Source organism: Lacerta agilis, chromosome 13 (genome assembly GCF_009819535.1).
Source record: "Lacerta agilis isolate rLacAgi1 chromosome 13, rLacAgi1.pri, whole genome shotgun sequence".
NCBI classification, from domain to species: Eukaryota; Metazoa; Chordata; class Lepidosauria; order Squamata; family Lacertidae; genus Lacerta; species Lacerta agilis.
This window is the reverse complement of record NC_046324.1, coordinates 19,976,962-19,989,463: the sequence shown is the minus strand read 5'-3', so window position 1 is coordinate 19,989,463 and position 12,502 is coordinate 19,976,962. Positions and strand designations below refer to the sequence as shown.

The 12,502-nt window shown below is 43.1% G+C and overlaps 1 protein-coding gene across 2 annotated transcripts in view; it reads right to left on the bottom strand.

The window, feature by feature from the left end:
* ADAMTS17 (ADAM metallopeptidase with thrombospondin type 1 motif 17) overlaps positions 1–12,502 on the bottom strand; it is a 158,899-nt gene that overhangs the window by 4,077 nt on the left and 142,320 nt on the right. For both annotated transcript variants that reach the window (XM_033166477.1, XM_033166478.1), the window contains one exon: positions 10,499–10,651. In XM_033166477.1, the coding sequence (XP_033022368.1) occupies positions 10,499–10,651 (153 nt within the window). The remainder of the gene's footprint in view (positions 1–10,498; positions 10,652–12,502) is intronic.

Genomic DNA, 12,502 nt, shown 5'->3' with positions numbered 1-12,502 from the left:
TTCTAGTCTCCGTTAATGGCAGGGCACACAGCACAGGAAGAGGAGGAGGAAACAACCCTTTGAGACAAGGGGAGAAGTTATTGTGGCAGTTCAGAGACAACAAAGAGGCTCCAGTCCAGTCTGTGAGGTGGGGTGGAGTGGAAGACCACTGGAAATCAGGAATGGGGCCTCTGCTCAGAACTGGTGCATCCTGAACTTTTTTAACATGTTCCAGTCATCTGCACACTATGAAAACAAATTCGCAATGTCTTTTACACAGGCACACATACATCAGTATATTTTATTGTGAAATGTGAAAAAAGTTCTCTCCCTGCCAAGTTTCTAATCTAATAAACGTAATAAGTTATATTTCCCCATGCAAATGGGGAAAGTGACTCAGCTGCCTTCCTTGCACCACCAGGAAAGTGCAAATCCCCTGACCAGGTTGCTGTTCTGATAGTTGCACTCAACTTGCAGCCAACAGCAGCAGAAGCGAATTGAAGCGATAGAGGATTTGGCTGTTAACTCTCACTTTTCTGCATTGACCCTGTTGCTTTAAACACCTACTGTGATATACACTGTACCTCCCTTGCCAAAACATGATGCATGTATGTTCTCCATTGTTGCTGTTCTTGATCTCTGCATTTCCTGATATGTAGGTTGGAAGTCTAACATTACTAAATATAACCATATCCTCACACTTGGGGCTAGGTCCATATAAATCTACCTGGGTGGTCCTTTCAACACAAGCAGACAGACCTCGTTTCTCGACAATGCCCAGCCCTTCTCACAGCTATTCCCAGCTTCAAAAGGGTTTGACAACATTAACACACATTTGCATGATCCTGCCATGAAGCATGCAAAAGATCTATTGCAGCCTGTAGTCAGTGGAAAAGTCACAATTATGCCCCCAAACCATGTCATATGCGGGATACGAATTTACTGTTGCTTGACTAGTATCTCTCATGTTTATGAAGATTTCATCAAATCAAAATGGATGCATGTTTGTGTGGAGATACACATACACACCACTCAGGGGTCTGTATTGCAAACAGCAAATGTTTACCTGCCTCTACATTTATGTCTGCATCTATGAGCCCACAGAGAGGGCAAAGATTCAAGGTTTCCTCCGCCTTTTCCACACTTTCTGCCAACTCTGCTTCTCAATACACAAAGAACCACCAAGTGTGTGTGTTTTTTCTCTTTCCTTGCCTTGAGCTTAGTTTGATTGCTTCTCCTGGGAAACCAAGATCATCACCTAGGCTATGCAATTAGTCTTTTCTATGCCAGGAAGACAGACTTTAACATCTATCTTGAACTGCCTGGGTTTGGCAGCTAAGGAGACATCTGGCTTATTTTAGGGTTGTGGGGGGGGGGAATTAGCTTTCCAGGAAACAGGGAATACAGAAAAGTGTACACATGGGGGATTCTTGAACACATGGCATTGTACTTTGGGAACAGCAAGGGTGCTAAGGGCAGAAGGTAAGTAAATGTTGATAATGCTGTAATTTGTACCAAAAATGTTAAATCCTATACAACCCGACTGGGAGATGTCTCACTGATTTCACTGGGTGATAATTTTGATTTCCTAGTCCAGATATATAGTTCAACAGTGCACCAGTTGAACCTGTAAGATGTGGTGGTGGAAATGTATGTTTGAATGGTCCCCATCAAAAGAAGAAATCCCTGAACATATAAAATAAGAATGGTAAGGAGCAGACTTGGCTAGAACCCTTCTCCCTGCTAGGTTAATATCCTTTAAAAAAAAAAACTTAAAAGAATTATTTCATCATACATGTTAAAAAAATTCTATTAGCTGATTCATATACACATGCACATTCATATTGATCTCTCATGTGGCTGATGTCTGATTCAGAGAATCAGCAAGTTGAAGAGGGGCATACATGGCATCTAGACTAATCAAGCAAATCTAAATCCCCATCAGATACCAGTCCAATTTCTGCAGAAAGACCCTACCACTCTAGATCAGCCTTTCCTCAACCTTGGGTCCCTAGATGATTTTGGGCTACAACTCTCATCATTCTTAGCTAGCAAGGCCAGTGGTCTGGGATGATCGGAGTTGTAGTCCAATAACATCTGGGGTTCCAAGTTTGGAAGGCTGTTCTAGATCATTGCTTTCATTGACAAACTGCTCTTACGATCAAAAGGTTTCTTTAAACATTCAACTGCAAATTGCATTAGCTCCACCTTTTTGCAGCCACATTACACTACTGACGAATTCAGCTTGTGCTGAACCATAATATTCTGCAGTAGCTAAGCTAGATATTCCCTACCTCCCTATACCTGTACTTTTTTAAAGAAGAGGGTTGTAGCCAAATGCTTTAGAGAAATCAAGATAAATTATGTCCACAGCAGTCCAACAATCTACTACGCTAGTAATCCAATTTTTAAAAATGAGGTAAGATTAGTCTGGCAGGATGTATATATGCCTGTTTCTAACTCTTGGCTGTAGTATGACTTGTATGGGCCTTCTACAAAGATTAAAGATTTGCAGCTGGCATTGGATGCTGGGGCAGATATATATTGGAAAACTTGTTTGGAGTAGATATCAGGTGGTGTGAAGTGGTATGTCTGCTAACCCTCTCCGTGCAGTGGCATTGCGGGATGGTGGAGGCTCCTCCAAAGGCCCTGCAAGGGTGGCTCAGGATCAATGCTCAGTCTGGATGGGTGGCAGGGGTGTAAGCCTGCAGCGCCTATCTGGAGCTGGATCCAAACCTGCACCCAGGATTGGCAAATGGGGGTGCAGGTTTGGATACGGGCTGGGCCAGGGGACAGAGCTGATGGAGCAGGATGGCTTCCCTCAGGTCCAGTGATTTAGCCGTGAAGAAGCATAAAACTGCTCCCCTTTCCCTTCTCAACTAACTATCCCACTCGTTTCAAAGGCTGAAAGAAAAGTAGACGAATGTAGCAGATAGATTTCCAGTAAATCATTCACTGGCAGAACATGGCTGTAGTTTCATAACCTAAAATGAAGGATTGGATCCTGAAAGGATGATTTGCAAAATCAATGTCCTGCATGCCCATGCCATTAATTTGGGCTAAAGCTTCCAGCATCAATCAGTACATGATACATTTTTTCATAAACATTCAATCAACTCCAACAGCTACTTTTAGTATCATAAATTCAGAACTACTGGAACATAGACATGGGCAGGATCTGGGTCAGTTTATATAGGGAGAGGAGGTCCTTGAGGTATTGCAGTCCTGACCTATTTAAGGCTATATGGCTCAAAACCAGCACTTGGAATTGGTTCCAGAAACTAATAGGTAGCTGGTGCAATTGGACCAGGTTTAGTGTCATATGCTCAAACTATCTTGCCCTAGTGAGCGACCTGACTGCTGGATTCTGCACCAGCTGAAGTTTCTGAACAGTCTTCAGAGGTAGCCCCACGTATAACATGTTGCAGTAATCTAACCTAGAGGTTACCAGAGCTTGAGCAACAGAAGCTGGGCTATCCCTGTCTAGATAGGGGCACAGCTGGACCACCAATCAAACCTGATGGAAGGCACTTTGGGCCACCAAGGTCACCTGAGCTGCAATCTAATTAGTCCATAGCAGACTTTAAGCTACTTTTCATAGCTTAAAAAAGTGGGGAGACACAGCAAAGGACAAAGAGAGAAAGAAACACCAAAACTATATAATGATTGTCCATAGTCTTGTCAAAAACCATCTTACAGTTTTTTTGTGTCAAGGAAATGATTTGTTTGATTCCAGTGGGGGTAAGAAATGGAACGCCTGAATTCAAGGAGAATAGTTAAACATTGGGAAAAGGAATAAATTACACCGAGGAGAAAAAAATGTATTGGATGATCTTACAAGTATATTGTAGAATGCAAAGGGGCATCTACCTACCAAATTTCCCCCCCAACTGCCTCCAAGCTGTATTTTTTAAGTCCAGGTGATACTGAGAACAAGATGGGGCCAGCATTTTCATCTCTGCGTGTAATTAAAAATGACTTCACCATTTTCAAAGAGCAGAGAGTTCAAGATGACAAGTACATAAATCCATCTGCTTCCTGGAAGTACGCGTATGCCAAAGTAGGAAGAGAGGGGAAGGGGGATGCAGTTGGTAAGAAGAACACATGAAAGGCTAAAGGAGAGGGAGAGATGGGAAGCCTGACCTGCTCCATTGGCTCTGCTGGCCAACTTTGGCTCTTTCTCTTTTTGAATAGTTTCCATCCCAGATGATCATTATCAGAACTTGTGCCTTAATTTTTCCTTTTCCCTCCCCATCCCTTTTCCCTTTTGCATTGTGGCCCCAGCCACACTTAAGCACTGTTCAAAAACTGCAACTGACCAGCAGTGGAAATAAGGGGGCGATCTTTCCTGCAATGGAGATGGTGACTTTTCCTGATGGTTGTGATGACCCAGAAGTCTCATGACTTGATTTCTAGCATGTAGTCATAGAATCACTTTGCACAAAGCAACCCAGTCTGAGGTGATACCAATGTGAAATTCCTTTACAAATGAAGCATCTGAAAATGTGAAGATCTGATCATCTAACATTACTGATAATCTCCCCCCCCCCCGGTGTGCGCTCTCCCTGAAGGAGCTCTGGAAACTTATCACCTTATTGCTTTCTTTCTTGGGGCAATAATAAATCTTGCAAAGAGCTGCAGGAAGGAATGCAAACCCAACTGTTGCATCACCAGAAATTTCTGCAGGCGACATTTGTACGTGCAACATCTGCATGTTGAGCAGTACGCAGAGGATCTGTACGCGTCCATGAGGATTCCATCTGCACAAGCCCTCTGGCATGGGCTGAAGAATCACATGTTCTAAATGTCTGGCTGGCTGTGTCTCGTATTTTTCTTTTAAAAACCCTCCTCACAATCTCTTTGCAAACATTTCATCGTTGCTCCAAAACAAACCAGTATGTAAAATGGGGGATGGGCATGATTAAGCAGCACAACATCACCTGTAATCTGCAGACAGGTGCTATCAGATGTATTTTGGCTCAACCCACCTAAAACTAAAACTTTTCTTAAGTTAATCCAATGGAATTTCTCCTTGTCACTTTTCAATCGACCTTGAGGCCTGCATCGGCTGCATCCCATCATTTTGGGTTGTGGTTTCAAAGCAGTATGTAGTTGCAGTCCCTGACCATGTACACCTCTCCTGTTCTTATGCATTCACTTACCCAATTTTCCTAAATACATCAATATCCTCTTCCCCTGAGCAGTATTATCCTTTCCATACTACAGAAGGTGTGGGAGGCAGAGGCTAGGTTCACAGCCACACCATTCACTTAAAGCACATTTCGAGCACAAGTCTTCTCCCAAAGAATCCTGGGAACTGCATTTTATCCCCACAGAGCTACAATTCCCATAAATTTTAACAAACTACAGTTTCCAGGGTTCTTTGTGGGAAGCCATGTGCTTTAAATGTGTAGTTTGGATGTGAACTGAGTGTTTAATGCAGGGGTGGGGAACCTGTGTCCAGATGTTGCTGAACTACAACTCCCATAATCCCAGGCCTTGGACAATACTTGCAGGGGCTGATAGGAGTTCCCCACCCCTGGTTTAATGGGTGTCTGCATGGAAAAAATTGACTTGAGAATAAACAAAGAGGCTTTGGTGAGGGCTACAAGTTTGTGATGTTTTAATGGGCCCTGTTTTATTGCCCAGTATCTTAGCTTCTATGTCATGATAGCTCTTATACCCGTGGCAACAGCTAAAACAGAACGTAATCTGTAATACAGTTTAATTGAAAGATTGTTTCTAATAAAATTTCCCCCTGCGTACCTTGGATTTCTTTTGTTTTCTCTCTCTTTATTCTCCCTGGTTTTATAGAATATGGTTTACACTTGATCTTGCCAAAATGATTCAGTTGCAATTAGAAGTCTCTCATTACTCCTACAATGATGGATGACTGATAATCCCGCATAGAAGACATATTGGGGGGACGGCACAAAAGAGAGATTATTCTAACAGGAAATGAGACTTTCCCCAGGTTTCACATGTCCTACTGGGATGGATACCTGCAGCCAGGATTGCAGAAACAAGGATGCCGAAGAAGCAATTGGCAGCTCCTCACGGCAGGGGAGGGCAGGTGGCTAGAGGCAATTTTTCAAATGCACTTTATCATGAGTGACATGACTTGGCAGCAGCAGCAGGAGCCTTCTCAATGCTCTCTCGTTTGCCAAGTTCTCGCTGGTGCTTCAAAATGTGTTCCAGGCGGATATGGGTCCCCGGGGTGCCTCGTGGAGAGGCACTGCCAGTCAGGTGCGTGACATGGAAAGTAAGACTTGTTTCCCAGCTTGGAGTGGGGGCATGGAACGTGGGCATTCTGCCAGATTCCCATGCTCGCCACCCAGCGAGGTGGGGGGGGGGGGGAAGAAGGGGGCTGCTTGCTTATCATAAATGCACATTGTGATTCTGCGTCCGGGAGCCAGTTTATGCTTTGCCTTCTCCAGTCTTCTAGGAAAGCAAAGTCTTCCAGCAGTAGCAAAGTGTTAGTAGTGCTGCAGAGTGGGCTGATAAGAGTCAGAGCTGTCAGCCGGAAAGTCCCTGATTCAACTCTTTTCTCTGCCATGAAAATTACTAGGTGGTCCTTAGGCAGAGTTGGTGGAGGAATCCAGTGGAAATGGAAATGAGAGTGTGAGTGGAAATGGATGACGTTTGCTTATTTGTCCCACGTCCGGAACAGAAATCAATCCAGAGAACATGATCGGTATTTGCTGCTGTTGTTTTTGTCTGCAAGTGATACAAAACTAAAAATGTGTACCCCACCCCCACTTTTGCATTGTGTTTCCTTTGCACGGAAAGGAATGCTGTAGAATCATTTAATTCATTGCAATTAATTATGTAAAATTCTGGCACAGCAGACAGAATGGCATAGCTTTTGTCAGAAGCCAAACTGCAGTGGAAAGGACACAGCTCTGCATATAATGAACATGGTTTACAATGGAAATCTGTGCCTTCTTACACCCCTAGCCTGAGGCAAGATCCTACAGTGACAATAGTACTTGCTTATAGGGTGGCGGTTAAATGTGAATCACCTTTAACATTGTAAAGCTACCTCATGAGAAGAGAAGACTCCCTGGAAAAGATCCTGGTGTTGGGAAAGATTGAGGGCACAAGGAGAAGGGGATGACAGAGGACGAGGTGGTTAGACAGTGTTATTGAAGCTACCAACATGAGTCTGACCAAACTGCGGGAGGCAGTGGAAGACAGGAGTGCCTGGCATGCTCTGGTCCATGGGGTCACGAAGAGTCGGACAAGACTAAATGACAACAACAACAACAAAGATACATGCCCTGTAGTTTCCTGGATAAGCGTTGCTCCCGAGGCTGTGCTTGTAAGCAGGCTGCATGCAAATGGCTTCTTGGATAGTCCCCTAACCCTCCAGAACAGATTGGGTGGGGGCTGCAGCCAGATATAGACTATCTGCCAGGAAGGAGGAAGAATGACTGAAAATGACCCCCTCCCTCTTTCTGCTGATGGATGTGTTCCATCAGCAAAGCAACAGCCATTGGGTTCCACCCATAGGCTTCAGTATGAAATAGGAGACCAATGGCTTTAGATAATTATTTGAGGGCCCCAAGGGCTAATTCAGTGAATTAGTATCAGCTGAATTCCACTCTTGCCCAGAAATGAAAGAAACATAAGCTGCCAGTTGCACCATCCTTGGTTGCCATAGTTCCACAGCCGTCAGTCATTGTACTTTTTTCAAATCCTGCTTTATGACAGTTCGAAGGGAAAAACTGGAGAGCACTGCAACTATTTCATATGCTCCACTCTGAAAAATAGACTCTATGGTCAATTCATAGCCTGAAGAGGAGGGGTTTTTGTTTTGTAAGCCTCAAAAAATGTTATTTCACCTGTTAATACACAGTGGCTGTTTATATTGGCTGGCCCTTCTGGTTCTATGTTCCAGGTTATGAATAATATAATGTTCAATATTCCAAACATTTGGTGATAGAAATTCTCAGTGCGACCTAAATATTGGCTTAGCAGGGAGTGAATAAGTGAGATGGCCTTCTCTCAGATGCAAGTTCATATAGGGCCCCCCCCCCCCCAGCCATCCTTTTTTATTGTACCTATGATTATTTTGTGCTCGTGATGCTATCAGAGCAGTCAGACATGACCCTGCTTTCAATGCTCTTTGTGCCTGCAGAGGTTTGGGGACAGCAATACTGCTTCATTTCCAATATCCTGCAATTTCCTACTGAAATCCTATAACTTTTCATATCACAAATGTTCTACAGTTGGTTACTGATCCCCTTTTGTTGTGCATCAGCTTCTCTGGACAGCAATAATGGGGTCACGTAGGGAAGCATTGTAGAATAACTACGTAACAAAGCAGAATTAATCCAACACTGACCCTTGGTCAGTGTCAATAATTGTTGCAGGATATACCCAGAATAAAACACCAGTCTGAAGGGGCCCATAGTCACACTTACTTTGGCCACCTGAGACCACAAACACTCTTGCTGTCAACTGGTCAAAAGTGGAAATTTCACCCAAAATGGACTAAGTGGGGTTGTTGTTGTTGTTGTTTTGCTAGAATTCTGTCACTAACAACAAAATTCAACTCTAGTTTTTGGAAACTAAGGTGAAGCTACTGAACTGTCTGGTTTTTATTGCATTCTGTGTATTCTTTTGGGGGAAAAACAGCTTCTTTCTTTAAAGACCATTAAATGGGCAAAGATAAGATATGTCTATTAACTAGACATGGGGGAGAATTTTGTTCAGACTGCATTTTTAAGTGAATTGACCTAATTTGCAGCTTCCAGACTATGCACAGATATTAATGCAATTATCCATCAGATTTGACACTTCTTCAAATCTTGCAATATGGATCTTGGCTCAAGAAAAAGGTGCAGACATGCATACAAAAATGTGTATTTTGAGGATAAGTCTAGGAATGGCTGCATTGATATATAAAATAAGTATTTAAATATTGCCCCCTCCACAGGCTTATATGACCAAGGTAGAATACAATATTCCTGGGAAATTTCTGTTCCTTGTGAAAACATAGAATCTAGTAATGTAAAGGGACTTGATATACACTAAGGAAAAATTAATAGAATATTTGTCCGCACTGCATTCTGTTTTGGCTTTCTACCACAGAATTCTCAGCACTTTACTGAACAAAACTGTCAAAGGATCCTGGGAATTAAAGCTGAAACAAAAAGGTGTAAATCTGTGACACTAATTATAGTCTCTGCTTTCTTAATCTAACATTTGCTTGGCTCCACAAAACCAGATTTATATGGTCACATACTGCCCAGGTATAAAGGAATCATATGAAGCCCCAGGGATGTGCTTGTACTGCAGCTGCCCCACTAAGTGTTTCAGCATAGCCAGAATACCAAAGTTAGAACATCTGAACTATGTGGCCTTCTTATAAGGTGCTCTGGTAGGCCTTGAAGGAAACACCTTATAGAGATCCACCAATCCACACAGAGGAAGCCATATTTTAATCATCTCCCTCTTGGCTCATCTCCTGTTACTTCACTGCTCATTTATTCATTCACCCTCTGCAAAAGGAAAATCCCCAACATATTCAAGTAACTAGCATGCCTCACAACAATGAAATGTCTGTAGATCCATTTACGAATGTGGCTTCTTGGCCTTATATGTATGTTGCTGATCTCAGTCCAAATATACCATAGATAATTCCTGTTCCAATGGGGTAGGCTCAATCCCAGTTTGAGAATTTGGAAGTGACAATAAAATATTGTGAGAATTTATTTCGAGTCCTCCTAACTAGATGGGTGTTTGAGGAACAGCTTCCTCTCCTTGGCTCAGTGGCTACATCAAGAGTTTGGAAACCATAAAGCAGCTATGGGGGCATAATTTCACATGGGCACGCCATCAACGTCTCCACCCTGTTCTTGAAGATTCCATCCATGCAATCCTAGTTTTAACACAGCTAAACTGAATTTTCCTACATTTTTCTCATGCTTCTATGATTTACCTTGGATTTCCTTGGCTCAGACAATGGGAATAGTGTTTCCTTAGCTATAATGCACTACAAGTAAAAGCTTTGATTCCTCAGTTTGATTAGTGTATACAGTTCTCTCTGCAAACATGAGAGCAAGCAATGTAGAGGGGCTTAGAGCCACAGGAAGCTGCCTTTATGCCGAATCGGATCATTAGTCCACCCAGCCCAATATTGTTGACACACCTTCCATTCTGTGTAGGAAACCTGCTTCTGTGTGGCTGTTTTGGGCCAAGATAACACCATGGAAGCCTCTTGCACCCTGAGCATCCTGGGATACCAAAATTCTCCAGCAGGGATCCCTTGGAAAACAGAGTTAAGATGAGCAAAGAAGAATGTCTGCAATGGCAGTGGGCTGCAACAACGGTGGAACAGAAGGAGGTTGGTAGAGGTATTTCCAGGGGCTCTCCAGGGTTTCAGGTAGGCCTTCTGGATGGAAATGATGTGCTCCATCACCGACTTGTGGTCTCTCTAAAACTTAATAACCACTACGAGATAACTAGTGGCCGTATCTGCTCTACTGAGTTAAGGCTCCATACATGGCCTTACCTTGGACCAGTCTCCTGTTTTCCACTCATAACAGCCCGTGTAATCCTCGCACTCTTCCTCATCCCTCGGCCTGGTGGCTGCATCACACTTCCCTTGAGGATTGGTGCATGTGACAGTTCTCTTCTTCTTCCCCTGCCCACAGTTGGACGAGCACTGCAAAGCAATGGGCACAATCACTGGTTGTTGATGAAAACTGACTTGGACGAAAAGGGAACAAAAATCTATTGTTGCCAACAAGTTTTTCCTAAGTGGTTTCAGATGCAAAGAGTTCTGCTTTCCCAAATGTTTCTCACAAGAATCTTCATAAAATTTTGACTAGGAGATTGCGGGCTTTATTGGTGGGAGGTTGACATTGGACATTAACACTAGCCATCGTCCATCCAAGGCTATGTACACACCATATCTTCAAAGCACATTTAAAGCGCAAGCGCGCACACACACACACACCAAGAATCCTGGAAATTGTCGTCTGTTAAGGGTGAGAATTATAAACCTGTGAGAAGCAAACTACAGTTCCCAGTGTGCTGCAATGTGTGTGCATGCTTTAAATGTATGGTTTGTATGCAGCCTTATATTGTTAATAAATACTACTGAATTCAAAGGCAGGCTTAACAGACAACTAGCACTGTTATCAATACATTCCCTATTATGGGGTGAGGTGGAGTTTCACCAATACAGTTGTTCAACCTTCAGTTTAAATGTGCAAAAAAAAATTGTTTCACACCAGGGCTGATCCTAAATTAGTTTGACTCGCAGATAATATTAGAATGAAAACTGATCTTAATAATATTTCAGACTTAAAATATTGTGAGCGGCATTTTTAATTCAAACTGTAATGCAATCTGTGACATAAAGGAAACAATACAAACACATAAAAATCAATACAAATGTTTAATGTGGACACATCATGAAACCACCTCATTGAAGTTCATGGATCACTGGTGGGCTACAGATCAGCTTGTGAACTTCTGGTGTAGGGCATTAACAGGGAGAAGTGTGGAACATGGCTGAATATTTACCTCTGCCCCCGATGTCACAGTTTCTTTCAACAACCACATGTGCACATGGTTTTATGCACAGTGCAAGCTCCTGCTTGCTACGTAGGGGATTTGTACCCTTGGGCATAGCTGTCAACCTTTTTCTTTTTTTGCGGGAAATTCCCTGCGGGAAACAGCAGGGAGGGTTGACAGCTATGCCCTTGGGACATCCACACAATCAGATATCCTGTTCACACAAAACCCCTACTCATAAGCAGTAGCTTTTGCATAGGCCTTCCTGAACACATACTGGTTATTACATGCAACTAGGAATGTAAGAAGCATTGTTCTCTGTTCTGCCCTTTATTTGTCACATGCAGTACTGTTTCTGTTCTGCCGCAGTTCCTCTTCTGCCAAAGACTATGTTACTTGTCTTGCCACATACACTGAACATCCATCAATGTATCCAATGAGATAAAATCTAGAACTGTGCCAAGTGCTTGCCTGTTCTGCATTTCAGGCTAAAATTTCTAGCTTTGGGGCAGGGAGATAAAATATTTTCACCCATACCCTTGATCATGCACAATGTATTCACTTTGTTTTCCCTGTTTCCCTCTTCTGCTTTTTGGTATTTTGTTTGTTTATTTAGTTTTGGTTGAGAATTCTATAGGGTGGTGCTAGCCAATCAAAGCTCATATGCTAAATGTGGTGAGGTCACAACACTATGCACCCAATCAGATCGGCTTACATGCTGACATCACAGAGGGCAAATACAGCTCATTAAGAGTGAGAGTAATGCTGGGTTCCGGTTCCACTATCCCCCACAATAACGGAAGATCGTTGGCAAAGAAAAAACAAGGATGGTTGAGGGTAATTATCCTTGCAAATTCCCCCTAGGGATGGGGGTGGGGAACAGGCTTTACTTGCAGTTTTTCTCAGTACCTGGTTCTCGCTCCAGCATGGAATGTGGCGGCAGGGAGGCGCTGAGTGCAAAAGCACTTAGCCTGTTGAAAACCTTCCAACGCCG